The sequence below is a fragment of the Geotrypetes seraphini genome, chromosome 12 (genome assembly GCF_902459505.1).
Source record: "Geotrypetes seraphini chromosome 12, aGeoSer1.1, whole genome shotgun sequence".
Classification (NCBI taxonomy): domain Eukaryota; kingdom Metazoa; phylum Chordata; class Amphibia; order Gymnophiona; family Dermophiidae; genus Geotrypetes; species Geotrypetes seraphini.
Window position 1 is genome coordinate 57,227,914 of NC_047095.1, and position 13,238 is coordinate 57,241,151.

The 13,238-nt window shown below is 43.5% G+C and overlaps 1 protein-coding gene across 4 annotated transcripts in view; it reads right to left on the reverse strand.

Moving 5' to 3' along the window:
* Positions 1 to 381: 381 nt before the first annotated feature.
* Positions 382 to 13,238, reverse strand: part of DMRTB1 (DMRT like family B with proline rich C-terminal 1) — a 29,341-nt gene continuing 16,484 nt past the window's right edge. Inside the window, exons 3-4 of one of the 4 annotated variants that reach the window (XM_033916777.1) lie at positions 8,609 to 8,759; positions 382 to 708 (exon numbers count right to left, since the gene is read on the reverse strand). In XM_033916777.1, the coding sequence (XP_033772668.1) occupies positions 605 to 708; positions 8,609 to 8,759 (255 nt within the window). In that variant the 3' untranslated portion in view covers positions 382 to 604. Of the gene's footprint in view, positions 709 to 2,475; positions 4,409 to 8,598; positions 8,760 to 13,238 lie in introns of those variants that run through there. The other 3 variants (XM_033916779.1, XM_033916778.1, XM_033916780.1) reach the window with 3 other exon arrangements.

Below are 13,238 nucleotides of genomic sequence, written 5' to 3' on the forward strand. Positions count from 1 at the left end.
AAACATTGGGACTCAGTCATTGCAAAGCAGGGACACTATATTGAAGGATTGTAAAGAAATACTTGGAAAAAAAACCCATGTAAATTTTAAAAAATATAGTGTGCATTATTTATGAAATGACCCTCGTATAACAGTATATTAGCAGATTCCGCCTTTTTGGGGGAAGTGACTGTTCAACACAACCATCAACATTATGTGGAAGAGACCTTTTTGCACACCTGCAGGATCTCCTCCTTCGCACTTAACCTTGACAGAGGATAACCACAAAGACACTGGAAGGTCACAAACAGCAGCTGCCTAATTCATCAATAAATTTAAATCCAAACATGCATTTTGGGGGGGGGGGGGAATCTTGCACAACAGAACACCAAAGACCTGATATGAACCACAAAATCATTTTATTTATTTTAATACAGAAAATATTGGCCATGAAATGTGAAAGATACAGTCAGCTGCTCTGCACTTGTCACCGATCCAATGAGTTCAGGTCTGGCAACCCCGAACACGTTGACATAGCAACTGATCCAAATTAACTGAAGTTACCAAACTATAAAACCTCAAGAACTAATGAATCTATTTAAAACCAGTTTAACAATAAAAGGCATCATGGTAGTCCTCTGTCCCACCTTTGCTTCGTAGACTTTTCTGCGGGATATATGCTGGCTTGCAGCCAACTCAACAGAAATGAACAGCGTTGAGCAATTGATTCTGTAAGAGTTAAAGTCAACTATGAAAATCCAAATATATATTTCATTCTTTTTATTCCCCCCCCCCGCCCCAAAAAAAAAGTATCAAAGCAAAGATGGAGAGAGAAATTTTCTGTTTCCTCTCCTCATCAGTCTCCCTCATATCATAAAATTATGAATTTTAAAACAATTGTCCGTTAATTTATCAGGTACCCAGGGCACGAGTTATAAAACAATTAGATATTTCATTTCTATAGTTAATAGGAAGCATTAACTTCTTTGCAACCACTTCATAGTTGTTCACGCTTGTTAAGAGAAATGCAAATGGGCAGTTGAACCCCATCCCAAAAATCCCCACCACCACCACCACCACATGTCAGCTGCTGTTTCTTGCCTGAGGGCACGCAGCCTGCGTAGTCAGATGGACTAACCAGGAAATTTTCAAATGTTTCAGTCACTCTTAGGAATTGTGAAAATCCACTCAGTCCCCAAATCACTGAGAGAAAACTTTCTGTAAAGACTCCAGGATCCCACCCCTCTCCAAAATCCACAAAAATCTCTGCCATGGAATTCTAACTTCTTCTGTAGAGTGATGGGCCAAAGAAAAATATCAAGAGACTTAAAAAAAACCCCAAAAAAACAAAAACAGAACCCTGTAGTTTTTGCTCCAGAACTCTGCAGGCCCATCTGATAAAAGAGGACCATGCATGAGTGGTTACCAGGCAACAGGAACCTGTCACACAATTGGTTTCCATCCTTTCTTACATGCCTCCTTTCTCAAAGAGGTGGTAGTGATACCTGTAGCTCTGCCCACCCATTACAGATCTCTTAATGGAGTCAGTCTATTTGAAGAAAAAATTCAAAAAGTTGACAGTGTAGCCAATGCCCTCATAAAGCAGAAACCATTAGAAGTAAAAATGTTCTCTTGTGATAAATTTATGGAGTATTAAAAGGCAAACCAGGTAATAAGTTATGATAAAGAATGCGGTTATGTAGGCGTATGTGTCCATAGTCATCAGGCAGTATCTCATTGGCTGTCTGAGTCGCCATCTTTTGCAGAAGTTCAAATATGGAAGGTCTCCAATTCCAGATTCCTCCTGAGGTACCACTCAGAGAAGCAAAGTGATTTACATCCTAACGAGCACAACACGACACAATATCAACCCTACACCAAGTTTTGGATCTATAGACACAAATAATTCAAGAACAACTCTTCTGTGTAATGTTAGAAAGCTTAAATCAGACACGAATGGAAACTCATAAAAATCAAATGATTAGGGTTGCATTAAAATTCAGCAAGACTGCAATTTAAATTATGCAAATGGAGGAAAATGAGCTTAGCTTCTGTCCTTCCCCCCCATTGCTTGTGCGTAGAAAAAAAAAAGCAAAATAGTTTTGCAGGATCAAATTTCCCCAACACACTAGCCCCTTCCTGAAGGAAAACTCCTCTTCCAAATGCAGGGTTTAGAGAGTACACTTCCTCCTCCGCATTCGCGGGGGTTTGGGGGCAGAGCCGGCCTGCGAATATGAAAAAAACGTGAATAATATTTGGGCCGGTTCTGCCCCTAACCCCCGGCTATTTTAAGCCATGAAAGCCCCCCTTAAGCCTTACCTGGTGGTCTAGCGGGTTTTCAAGCAGGAGCTTGATCTTCCCACGCTCCTGCCCCGTGCAGATTGCTCACAGGAAATGGCTCGAGAGACTACGGGAGCTCAAGGCTGCCATTTCCTGTGAGCAATCTGCACAGGGAAGGAGTGTGGGAAGATCGCTCCTGCCCCGAAAACCCGCTAGACCACCAGGTAAGGCTTAAGGGGGGGCTTACAGGGCTTAAAATAGCCTGAAAAATGAAAATGTATTTTTTGATCTAAAACCACGAATAAGCAAATCTGTAGATTCGCGAATACGGAGGGGGAAGTGTACACAATTCCCAACTGGAGACATTTTGAAACTGACAGGGATACCAACAGCTAAAGTTCTAGCTTTCTAAATTGTGGGAGAAAGCAGAGTTTCAAACAGATGGGCGATATGGAGGAGGAAGTAGTATGACATTTAGGACAGTTTAATCCACTACTTTTGTGAATACAGCAACATTGCTCTGCTTTGCATGCCAAGTCTGGAAGGCTACTCAGATTAACCTTCCAACTTTGCTCCCCTAAATGCCATTTTGAGGACAGAAAGGTTTCTCTTTTGTGGGACAGGATCAAAGCATCAGAAGTGATTATAAATAGTATTATATTAAAACAGCTACTAAGTATAAATCTGTACAGAGCGAGCAAAATTTAATTTTCAGAACGGGGCCAAAAAAGTGAAAAGCACCTGCACAAGTCTGAAATTATGTATACCTTCTACCTATAAAGTTAATTCCCTGCAGCTCGCTATATGGAAAGATTAGGCTCTTGCCTGGATAATCTTCTCTCTGTTAATCTTCTCAGGAGTCTGCATATAGGGTGATCAATCCGTTTTCACGAACTGGACTTGCAGAAGTGTGAATACTAACAGTTTGAGCACCTCCAACATAGAGGCAGAGCACAGTATCCACTCTGGTTATGTCCCAAAGCAATAGAGTTCCACTGGAAAAAAATACATAGAAGGAGGGGCCTGAGGGCTTGAGGCAACTAGAGGCTTTTGAAAAAAAGAGTGATTGAAATCCAAGATGGCCAACGCCAATACAATCGCGGCAAAAACGGCCCGTGGAGACTTAATTGAAAATTCAAAAACACAGAAAAAGGGGTTTTGGAGATGGGAGACCTAAACTCTAACCCCAGAAACCCTCAAAATTAAAAATTTTCAGACCCACCCCGATTTTCCCATAGGAAATAATGGGTGCCTGCCTGTCAGCTCTTCTGTGAAGCTGGAAAAAAGGAAAGGACTTTCTGCCTCAAAATGCTTCCAAATCCAACTTCAAACCAAGAACTCTTCGGACTGCCTGTCAGACCGACCCCGACCGAGATTTCCACCCCCATGGGACCTCCAAGTATGACAGAGGTAGGTAAACTATGCAGCCAGCACCCAGATATCCCCAAGGGTTCTTGCACAGGGCACCACAGCCTGCATTCAAGCCACTGAGAAACTCGGAAGGTGAGCTGGATCCCAGGGGAAACAGATCCGGAGCCCTGAAGTCTCACAGCACTTTGGCTCCTCAGGTCCACCCAAAGGCTTGCCCTGCAGAGCTGCAGTCTGGCTCAGCAGACCCTGCGTCCTTTCCCAGGCAGAGAATTCCCAAGAAAGGGGCCTTAGGGCATCGCAGCCTCAGCAAAACCAAACTTAAGGCTGAAAAGAAAAGGGAACTAAGCAAAGCAGATCAGAAACACCTCTGTACAGTTCACTTGCAGAAGAAAACTTTTGAGGGGTCTCTGTGCTCTGCCTCTACATGGGAGGTGCTCAAAACTTAAGTATTCATACTTCTGCAAGTCCAGTTTGCGGGAACAGATTGATCCACATATCTACAGACTCCTGAGTAGATGTAATAGAATCTGAAACTTAACATTTCCAATCAAAAGACCCACATTTTTTGCTTTCCTGATTTTACAGAAAATTTGTTGGCACATAAGATGGACTTCTTGAAAGCTACACAAACAAACTTAGTTGCCCTATTGTAGACTGCGAATTATAACTGGCCCTGCGTGTTTACAGTCTCCGCACTGCTCTCAGTTGGCTTGCTCCTGTGAAGGTGGTTGGCTACGCTCACATATTACTCCTGAATCCTGGCTCTCTGTAGCAGAAGCTAAAATATACAAAACGGAGAATGAAAATTTGTTTCAATGCTCAAATACAAGAGTAATAATTTTCCTGTAATCATCTTTACCCATTTTGTCATTTCAAATATGAATTGATAATTTTAAAATACAAATGCCCCATTGTCGCTTTCCTTTAAATAATGAAGCTATCCTAGGAGTTTTAATGGTGTCCCTTTATGGTTTAATGGACAATTAGATTCTTACCTTCGATAATCTTTCTGGTAGTCCCTGAAGGATTCTATATGCTAGGGCCCCGATTCTATAAAGGGCGCCTAAGTCATGCCTAAAGTTAAGTAGTTAATGAGCCAATTAAGGGTCTTAACAAGCGATAATTGGTACTTAGGCCTCCAAAGGACATAAGCGCCACTTAGTAGACGCAGCCACAATTTCATGGACGCCCATGTTTAAAACTCGCGCCTAACTCGACAGGTGTGGTTTGGGCAATGACTCAATTTGGGCGTCCTTCGATTCATTTACATAACACTGAGCGACCTAGGGCAGCCATATCATGCCTATATTGTAGGCAAATGAAAACCAGGTCTACTTTTGAGCTTAGTTTGGGCTTCAAATAGATTTGAGTTCTATGGATGGAACTTAGGCACTCTTTGGACGTTCTTAATACGATCTGCTAAATAGCTCTCTGGGATTTATTCTTGCTTTATTAATAAGACACATCAAAACAGATATATTACATGCAAAACCTTCTATTTTTGTAGACAAACACCAATGCTATTTGCTAATTAGAGGAAAAGATCCATTAACTGAAGCACAGCACATGAAAAACATAGCTTTAGTTTTCTTGCTAAAAAGTTACCCTTTTTTTCTGACCAAACAGTGCTCCAATCAGCTCATTCTTGAAAGCAAAGAAAGCACATGACAAAAAATATATCGATTGCATACATAACTTCATTTGTAAAAGGTTTAAAACAGAAAAAAAAACCCAGATACAGACCTTAGCATGGCTTCTACTTCATTGCAAATGGAGGTTTGCAGCTGCACAATGGTGACCTCATTGTGAGATCATCAAGATGCAACTGCAAGGTAGAATGCCACAATAAAAATATGTGCTGGGGAGCTGGTTGGAATTAGAATCCATGACCTCTGCAAGATGAACAGAGGGCTTTTACTTATTGAGCTCTCTATCTCTCATCTGCTGGTAAGAGGGCACATACCTACTCATCAAGAATGGTCTGGAGCGATAAGGAACAAATTCCTACTGTAATGTATCTTGAATTATATTTTTTAGACAGCTGACTGAAACTCATACAATGGTGTGGAAACTTTTTCAAGTAATGAAAGAGAGAGAGAAAGAGAACAAACATACATACAGGTATATTTAGGGAAACGTGTTATCAGTGACAGACGTTCAAAACGAAATGTCTCCTACCCCCTAACAAGAAAAATATCTGAAAAGGTCCCCAAGAGCAGGGGATATCTATCTCAGAAGATATGGAAACAGCTACAGGGGTGGCTCCCAACTTACCCGGGCCCTCTGTACGGAACTCTTTAGGTGTCATTTACACCACTAATCTATACTGTTCTTTATAGAGAGTTGCAGGGGAACATAAGTTTTACTCAGCCTCACCTACTCCCACTGGAATCAAATTCATACCTACCTGCTAAGATCCATTCCAGCCCCATCCATCCCCCACCCAAAGTCAATACTATTACTTTCTAGCAGCCCTAACAGCTCCCTGAGATTTTTGGGGTGGTATTCACTATTCATCCAAAAGAGTGTTCCAAGCTGGTTGTCTCTCTAGAAATTCCTAGCCTCGTTTTGGCATCACCACAGATTTTGACTACATTCCCACAGGAAGCTCTCTATTCTTTACCCCCGTAAGTTGAAACTTCAAAAAGTTTAAATTAAACCTAGATAAAAAGCACAGGCTCTTTTTTTTCTAGATCTATTGTTTCTCTTTGGAAATATTTTGGCTAATTCTCCAGTTAAAATGTTAAGAGTAATCCTGGACCCTGGTCTTAGCTCCCATCCTCATATTTTAACTGTTCTCAGATACATTAGCAAACATTTGGACTGAAAAGCCTTAAGAACTTTGGATGAAGCGTTAAGTCTTGTCCAATTTAGATTACTGCAATGTTTTGTTTCAAGGCTTTCATGTGACCAACATTAGGTCCAATGAATGCAAAATGTTGCTGTTAAACTGGTTACTAGTACCTCAAAGTTTGATCACGTTACTCCCTTACTAAAAATTGAATGTTGGCTACCAGTAGCCTATAGGTAGCTCCTTCTTTTAGGTTACTTGTCTAGAAATCCTTTGCCACTCAATATTTAGGGCTCCTTTTACTAAGCTGCGATAGCGGTTTTAGCGTGCGCTTAGCATGCACTGAATTGCCGTTCTAGTTAGTTCTAGCCACGTAGCGCGCGCTAAAATCCTGCATGCGCTAAAAATGCTATCGCAGCTTAGTAAAAGGAGCCCTTAGTGTTGCTGCTCCACTCTTTCAGATAATACTCCACTGCAGGGGTGTCCAACCTTTTGGCTTCCCTGGGCCACATTGGCTGAAAAAAAAAGTTTCTGGGGCCGCACAAACGCGCAAACGCTGCAGCAAGTCAGAGGAGGGAGCCGGCAAGACGGTAAACACCCAGGGGCAGCAGAGGAAAACACTGCATCGCCCTCGACCAGGGCTGCACAAAATACTTCACTGGCCTGCTCTACTGCATCTTAGAGCCTCTCCTCAAACATTTAAGACTGACCTCAAGGCTTTTTCCTTTATTAAGGCCTTTGATTCCTCTACATTGATGAGAACAGGGAGCAGCTGGGGGGATCTTAGGTCGTTTAACAGCAGATCTATTTGCTTTAATTTTACTTTTTCTTCTTCTTTCTCTCATTTTTACTGTTATCAATTGCATTTCCCTTTTCCTTGTTTTAAAATTTTTTTTATCTGAATTTGTTTTTATGTCAAATCTATATTGTCATGTACCACCAAGAGCTTCCTGCACTATACTGAATTGTATTCATTTCTAAGTCACCTTGAACCTATTTAGGCATAGCTCGACTCGGACATCTCAGATTAGATTCGATTCATGTCAACTGCCTATATCAGGGGTCGCCAAAGTCCCTCCTTGAGGGCCGAATCCAGTCGGGTTTTCAGGATTTCACCAATGAATATGCATTGAAAGCAGTGCATGCACATAGATCTCATGCATATTCATTGGGGAAATCCTGAAAACCTGACTGGATTTGGCCCTCGAGGAGAGACTTTGGGGACCCCTGGCCTATATAGTTCTCTTATAGGTGGTATATATAAAATCTGAAACTTTACATTGCACAAAAAAAAAATCTACACATTCATCTTCTGGACACATGCAGCCCTATTTTAACCAGGTCATAGAAGTAGGAGCTGAGATGTGCAGGTCAATGCATCTCAAGTTTCACCAGTATTTTCCCCAACATGGAGCCTATTCTAAAGTACAGGTGAAATGGATGCGTGTGTGCTAAAGTTAAACAACACACACACACAATCTTTCCTCGTCTCTCACCCATCCCCTTGTGCAGCAGCTCTAAGGCCTCCAAAAACGTGGCAGCGCTGTGAACGGGCTGCTTTGCAGTCTTCCCTGTCAGGGCCTTCTCTCTGCCATATCACTGATGATGTGACAGCACTGGGATAATAACTACTTATATTTCCAAGGTTGCAAAGATAAGCAATATTATCCTGGTTTTGAACCTGTTGATGCTGCACATGGGGGGTGGGGGGGAGAGAGAGAAAGGAAAGAGGAAGAATTTGGGGGGAGGAGGGGAAGGGAGAGATCATTGCTGTAGATGAAAAAAAATAAGACATTCCCCGAAAATAAGCCCTAGTGCGTTTTTTGGAGCACAAATTAATACAAGACCCTGTCTTATTTTCGGAGAAACACGGTAAGATACAGCCAAACCACACCTCTTTGCCATTTGTACACACTTGGGTCTGAAATGTGCATATTCGACCTTAAGTGAAAATTGGGCTTGTAAAATGAGGGCCATGCTAAACAGATCCAAAGAAGGCTCAGTTAACAAAAGTTTGAAAAACTTGTGAGCATTAACGCCAAATTTCAAGGCATTTCACGATGAAGTGTGGGGAACCACCTCCGAACAGTCTGAAAACAGCTGCACCGTGAATAGTTCTCAGCTGTCCAAAATCTCTGGATCAAAAAGGGCCAGTATTTTTTTTACACGGCACTCACCTCTACTTACCAGGGGCTTCTTTTGCTGTTTCAGCGAGGACACCGACGTTGAGGGGAATAGGGGGCGGGATATAGGGAATCCCTCGCAGAAAACTGGAAGGGATGAACTGAGGCAGCGTAGGGCAATAACTTTGTCGGAAATCTCCGCTTGCATCTTGCAACTGCATAAAAACCAAGTACAAACAAAATAAGCCAAGATGCCCGATCACACCTGGAAAACAACTAGTAAGAGACAAATCTGTTCAATAACATTACAAGGAGGTAAACTTTAAAGACATGAATAAATGCTACATGAAAATACTCACATATTCTTTTTCAATGGATTATCTACTTCTAATAATAAAAACAGTGTATTGCAAGCCTCTAACAACAAACTTTGGGGTGCAGTTATCAATATGGGGTTAACAGTAAAATAACATCTTACCAGTAGCTCAAGTTGATACTATTAAGAAGGGAAGTAAAACAGGAAAACCCACCTTTTAGATATAGCTTTCAATCCTTAACCCTACTCCTCTGCCCTCCAAACCCAGCCAGCCGATTAACTGTCCCCCTTAACTTTGGCCGTGACATCCTGTTTGTCTGTCTTGCCTGTTTAGATTGCAAGCTCTTTGAGTAAGGACTGTCTTCTTTGTGACTCTCCACAGCCCTGCGTGCGTCTGGTAGCGCTATAGAAATAATTCATAGTAGTAGTGTGAAGAGTTTCAGTCTTTGGGAAGCAGAGCTGAGATTGTGACGTCATAATGCCTCATTCCATCAATGCCTAAGAGCCAACCTCATCAGTGATGTCACAATGGCTCGATTGTCCTGCACTCCCCTCTGCCGTCCAACCCAGCCAGCTGATTAACCGTTCCCCTTAACTGTGGCCATGACATCTTGTTTGTCTGTCTTGCCTGTTTAGATTGTAAGCTCTTCCAAGCAGGGACTGTTTTCTTACTTTTTCTGAGTCTGTACAGCGCAGCATATGTCTAGTAGCTCTATAAAAATATTTAGTAGTAGTAGTAGGGTTATGAAAGCATTATAACAACAGACTCATCTAGAATGGATGGTGAAGCTGGAATTAATCTACTATCGTGTTTCCCTGAAAATAAGACCTACCCCAAAAATAAGCTCTAGTTAGATGGACCCCCCGAAGCCCCTCCTGAATGTCCCCAACTCCATCCCTCCTGACAATAGTGCTGCCCGATTTGCTGGTGCCAGCGCTTTCTCCCCCTCCCCATGTGCAGCAGCTTTCTTCCCCTCTCACCCATCCCCTTGCACAGCATCTTTCCATCCCTCCCTCCCCATCCCCCCACACCGAGCAGAGCCCTGCCAACCCTTCCACTGCAAAACCGACATACCTTACCTCCGCTGCCTTCAGCATCAGCACTCCGAACAGGCTGCTTTGTGGCCTTCCCTGCTGGGAACTTCCCTCTGTTGTATCACTGGTGATGTCATCAGTGACACGACGGCACAGGGAAGGCCCCGGCGGGGAAGGCCGCAAAGCAACGTGTTCAGAGTTCTGCCACCAATGCTCATATAAAGAGGTCGACTACCAAACCAAAAGGGATTAACAGAACACAACCCAGGAAATTATCCATCGATACAGAATGAAAAGCTACTAGGTTTTCCCAATTACTGTTCTGTATTAAAGCCACAGGACTATGGGCCTGTTTAGTAAAGTAAGCCTACGCTGTAAATACGCTTAACCTGCAATAAAGAACATTTCTGATTAGTAACTCCAAGGAAATATGCTGGGAAACCCATCCCAGTTAGTACACAGGCTTTGCACTTACTACACGTTAATCTTTATCTTTCCAACCTAAAAGCAGTTGGAAAAAGCAAAGTTACTTACATGTAGCAAGTGTTCTCCAAGGACAGCAAGACACAGATTATTACAATGGGTGACACTGCCAACAGAGCCCCAGCACGGACGCTGTCCAGCGCTCAGAAGATTCTTGGAAGCCTTTGGCAGGCCTGACCACGCATATACTTGTACAGGACTCACAGTTGGATTTAAAAAAAAAACCCAAAAACAGAAAGTTCAACTCCTAGGGGAGGGAGGAGGGATTTGGTAATCTGTGTCTTGCTTGTCCTCCGAGAACACCTGCCACTTTTCTTCTTCCAAGGACATTTCAAATCAAAAATCAAAACCTTCCTATTCACTGATGCTATCGAAATCTGAAACCTCATCTTCTGGAACTAAAATTTAATCTTCCCTCCCTATGTACTTTCCTTAAATGTTCTACTATCCTATATATTTTATGGATTTCCCCCCTTATCCTTCTGTCTCCAATATGTTTGTAATGTCTTGTCCACATAAGATTTGCATTATTGGTTTGTAAAGCCTTCAAATCTCTACAAGGCATCCTTCCTCCTCTTTTTCCACTATCTTGGCTCTCCCCGAATCCTAACTCCACCAGATCCACTCAAAAATTCAAACTATCCTTCCCCTCTTTAAAAGGCATATCCCATACAGAAAAACTTGGGACATCCCTCCTCTTCAGGATCACCGAGCTGTGGAACAGCTTTACTGCCCCTCTTCGGAGTTCGACCTCCCTCCAACACTTCAGAAAACATTTGAAAACTTGGCTTTTCTCTAAAATGTAACTACTCCCTCCCTCTCCATTATACTAAGTCCCCTCTTTCTTTCTTTTTTACTAAGCCCTTCTCTTCTTTCCATTGGAGTTCCTTTCTATATTAATTCCTGTAAACCGTGTCGAGCTCCACTTCTGTGGAGATGATGCGGTTTACAAACTTAAGGTTTAGTTTAGTTTAGTTTTTTTTTACTATTTTATATTCTGTTCAAAACTTAGAAGTATGATAAGCAGTATAACAAATTTTAAATAAACTATAAACTAGGGTTACCAGATGTCCGGATTCCCACGGACTTGTCCTGCTTTTGAGGACATGTCCGGGGGTCCGTCCGGGTTTTGAAAAGCTTTCATTTGTGCAGGAGGGCATCCACGCTTGCGCGGATATGATGCGATGACGTCACATGCACGCGTGCGTGACATCGTTGCATCTCATCCGTGTATGCGCTGCCCGATGAGAGCAGGCAGATGGCGGGGCTGGGGCGGAATCAGGGGCATGGTGGGGCACAACCGGGGCGGGCATGGGTGGGACTGGGCGGGCCTAGGGGGGGCCGGTTTTCCAGATGGAAAATCTGGTAACCCTACTATAAACTATACTATGAAAGAGAATCTCTAGCTACCAGGCTCACCAAAAACAGGTCAATAGGGACTGGCAATAGCAAGGCCAAGTAGAACCAGGAACTCTAAATAACGAAAAGTTTCCTTTTGTGAAGGTATAACCTGGAACAGAAAAGAATGAGCCTCGGAGGGCGGAGATTTTTTCTTGCCCAGCCCTCCTTCCTCTTTTTAGCAAGTAGTGCAGGACCATTTCTTTATTAGAGTGGTACCTCGGTTTACGAGTGCACTGGTTTGCGAGTGTTTTGCAAGATGAGCAAAACATTTGCAAAATCGGTGCCTCGGAAACCGAGCATGACTTGATTTACGAGCGCCCGCCCCCCCCCCCCCCCCCCGCAATCCGGCACAGCCCCCCGACGCAATCCAGCACCCCACCCCCCGACGCGATCCGGCACCCCCCCCCCCCCCCGACGCGATCCGGCACACCCCCCCCCCCCCGACGCTTCTTACCCTCATCTGGGCACCGGCACCGGCATGTCCTGTGCTTGGTGCCGGTGCCCGAAGATCGGCCTCCTCTTCTGCTAGGCCTTGAGCATCTGAGCATGCTCAAGGCCTGCGAGTTCACGTTCAGGACATGCCGGTGCCCAGATGAAGGTAAGAAGCGTCTGGGGGGTGTCGGATTGTGGCGGAGGGGGGTGCCGGATCGTGGCGGGGGGGTGCCCAATCGCGTGGGGGGGGGTGCGCATCAAAGCGAGTTTACATTATTTCCTATGGGGAAACTCACTTTGATAAACGAGCATTTTGGATTACGAGCATGCTCCTGGAACGGATTATGCTCGTAATCCAAGGTACCACTGTATTTTTCTTTTGTTCCTGTTATTTCTTTTGTTATTTTCGGCCTCATTAAGTTTCTTTCAGTTTTCCACAGCTCACAATCTCCTCGGGCCTGACCTTCCGGCTGGGTCTCAGTTTTTCAAAACAAAACCAAATAGATGAGACCCGGCCCGAAGGTCAGGCCCGAGGAAGCTGTGAGCATTAGACAGCGGAAGCAGTTAGCTGGGAGAAGGTCCTGTGTGCTGCATGTGATGAGTAAGGGCAAACACACACACACAAAAAAAATGTCCCAATACATTTTATGGGAGAGACTGAGAGAGAGACAGACAGACAGACACAAGACACAGAGAGAGAGAGACCCCACAAATTAGGACATAAAAATTACACTTCTTTCTAAAATGCACATCACTGGCCTTTTCCCCCAAATCAGGAGGAGGAATTATCTTAACGCTCATCCCCAAGAACCCAAAACTCAGTTGCTCTGATGTGACCAATTAAAGGCCAGTAGCTTTCATCACCCTTGTCATCAAAATGATGGAAGGATATGTAACGGAACAACTCAAATGCTACTTAACACTCCAATATCTTCCACAATCAGGATTCAGAAAAAAAATCACAGCACTGAGATGGGGGAGTACTGTAAAGCAATTTTACTTACCGTAACAGTTGTTATCCAGGGAC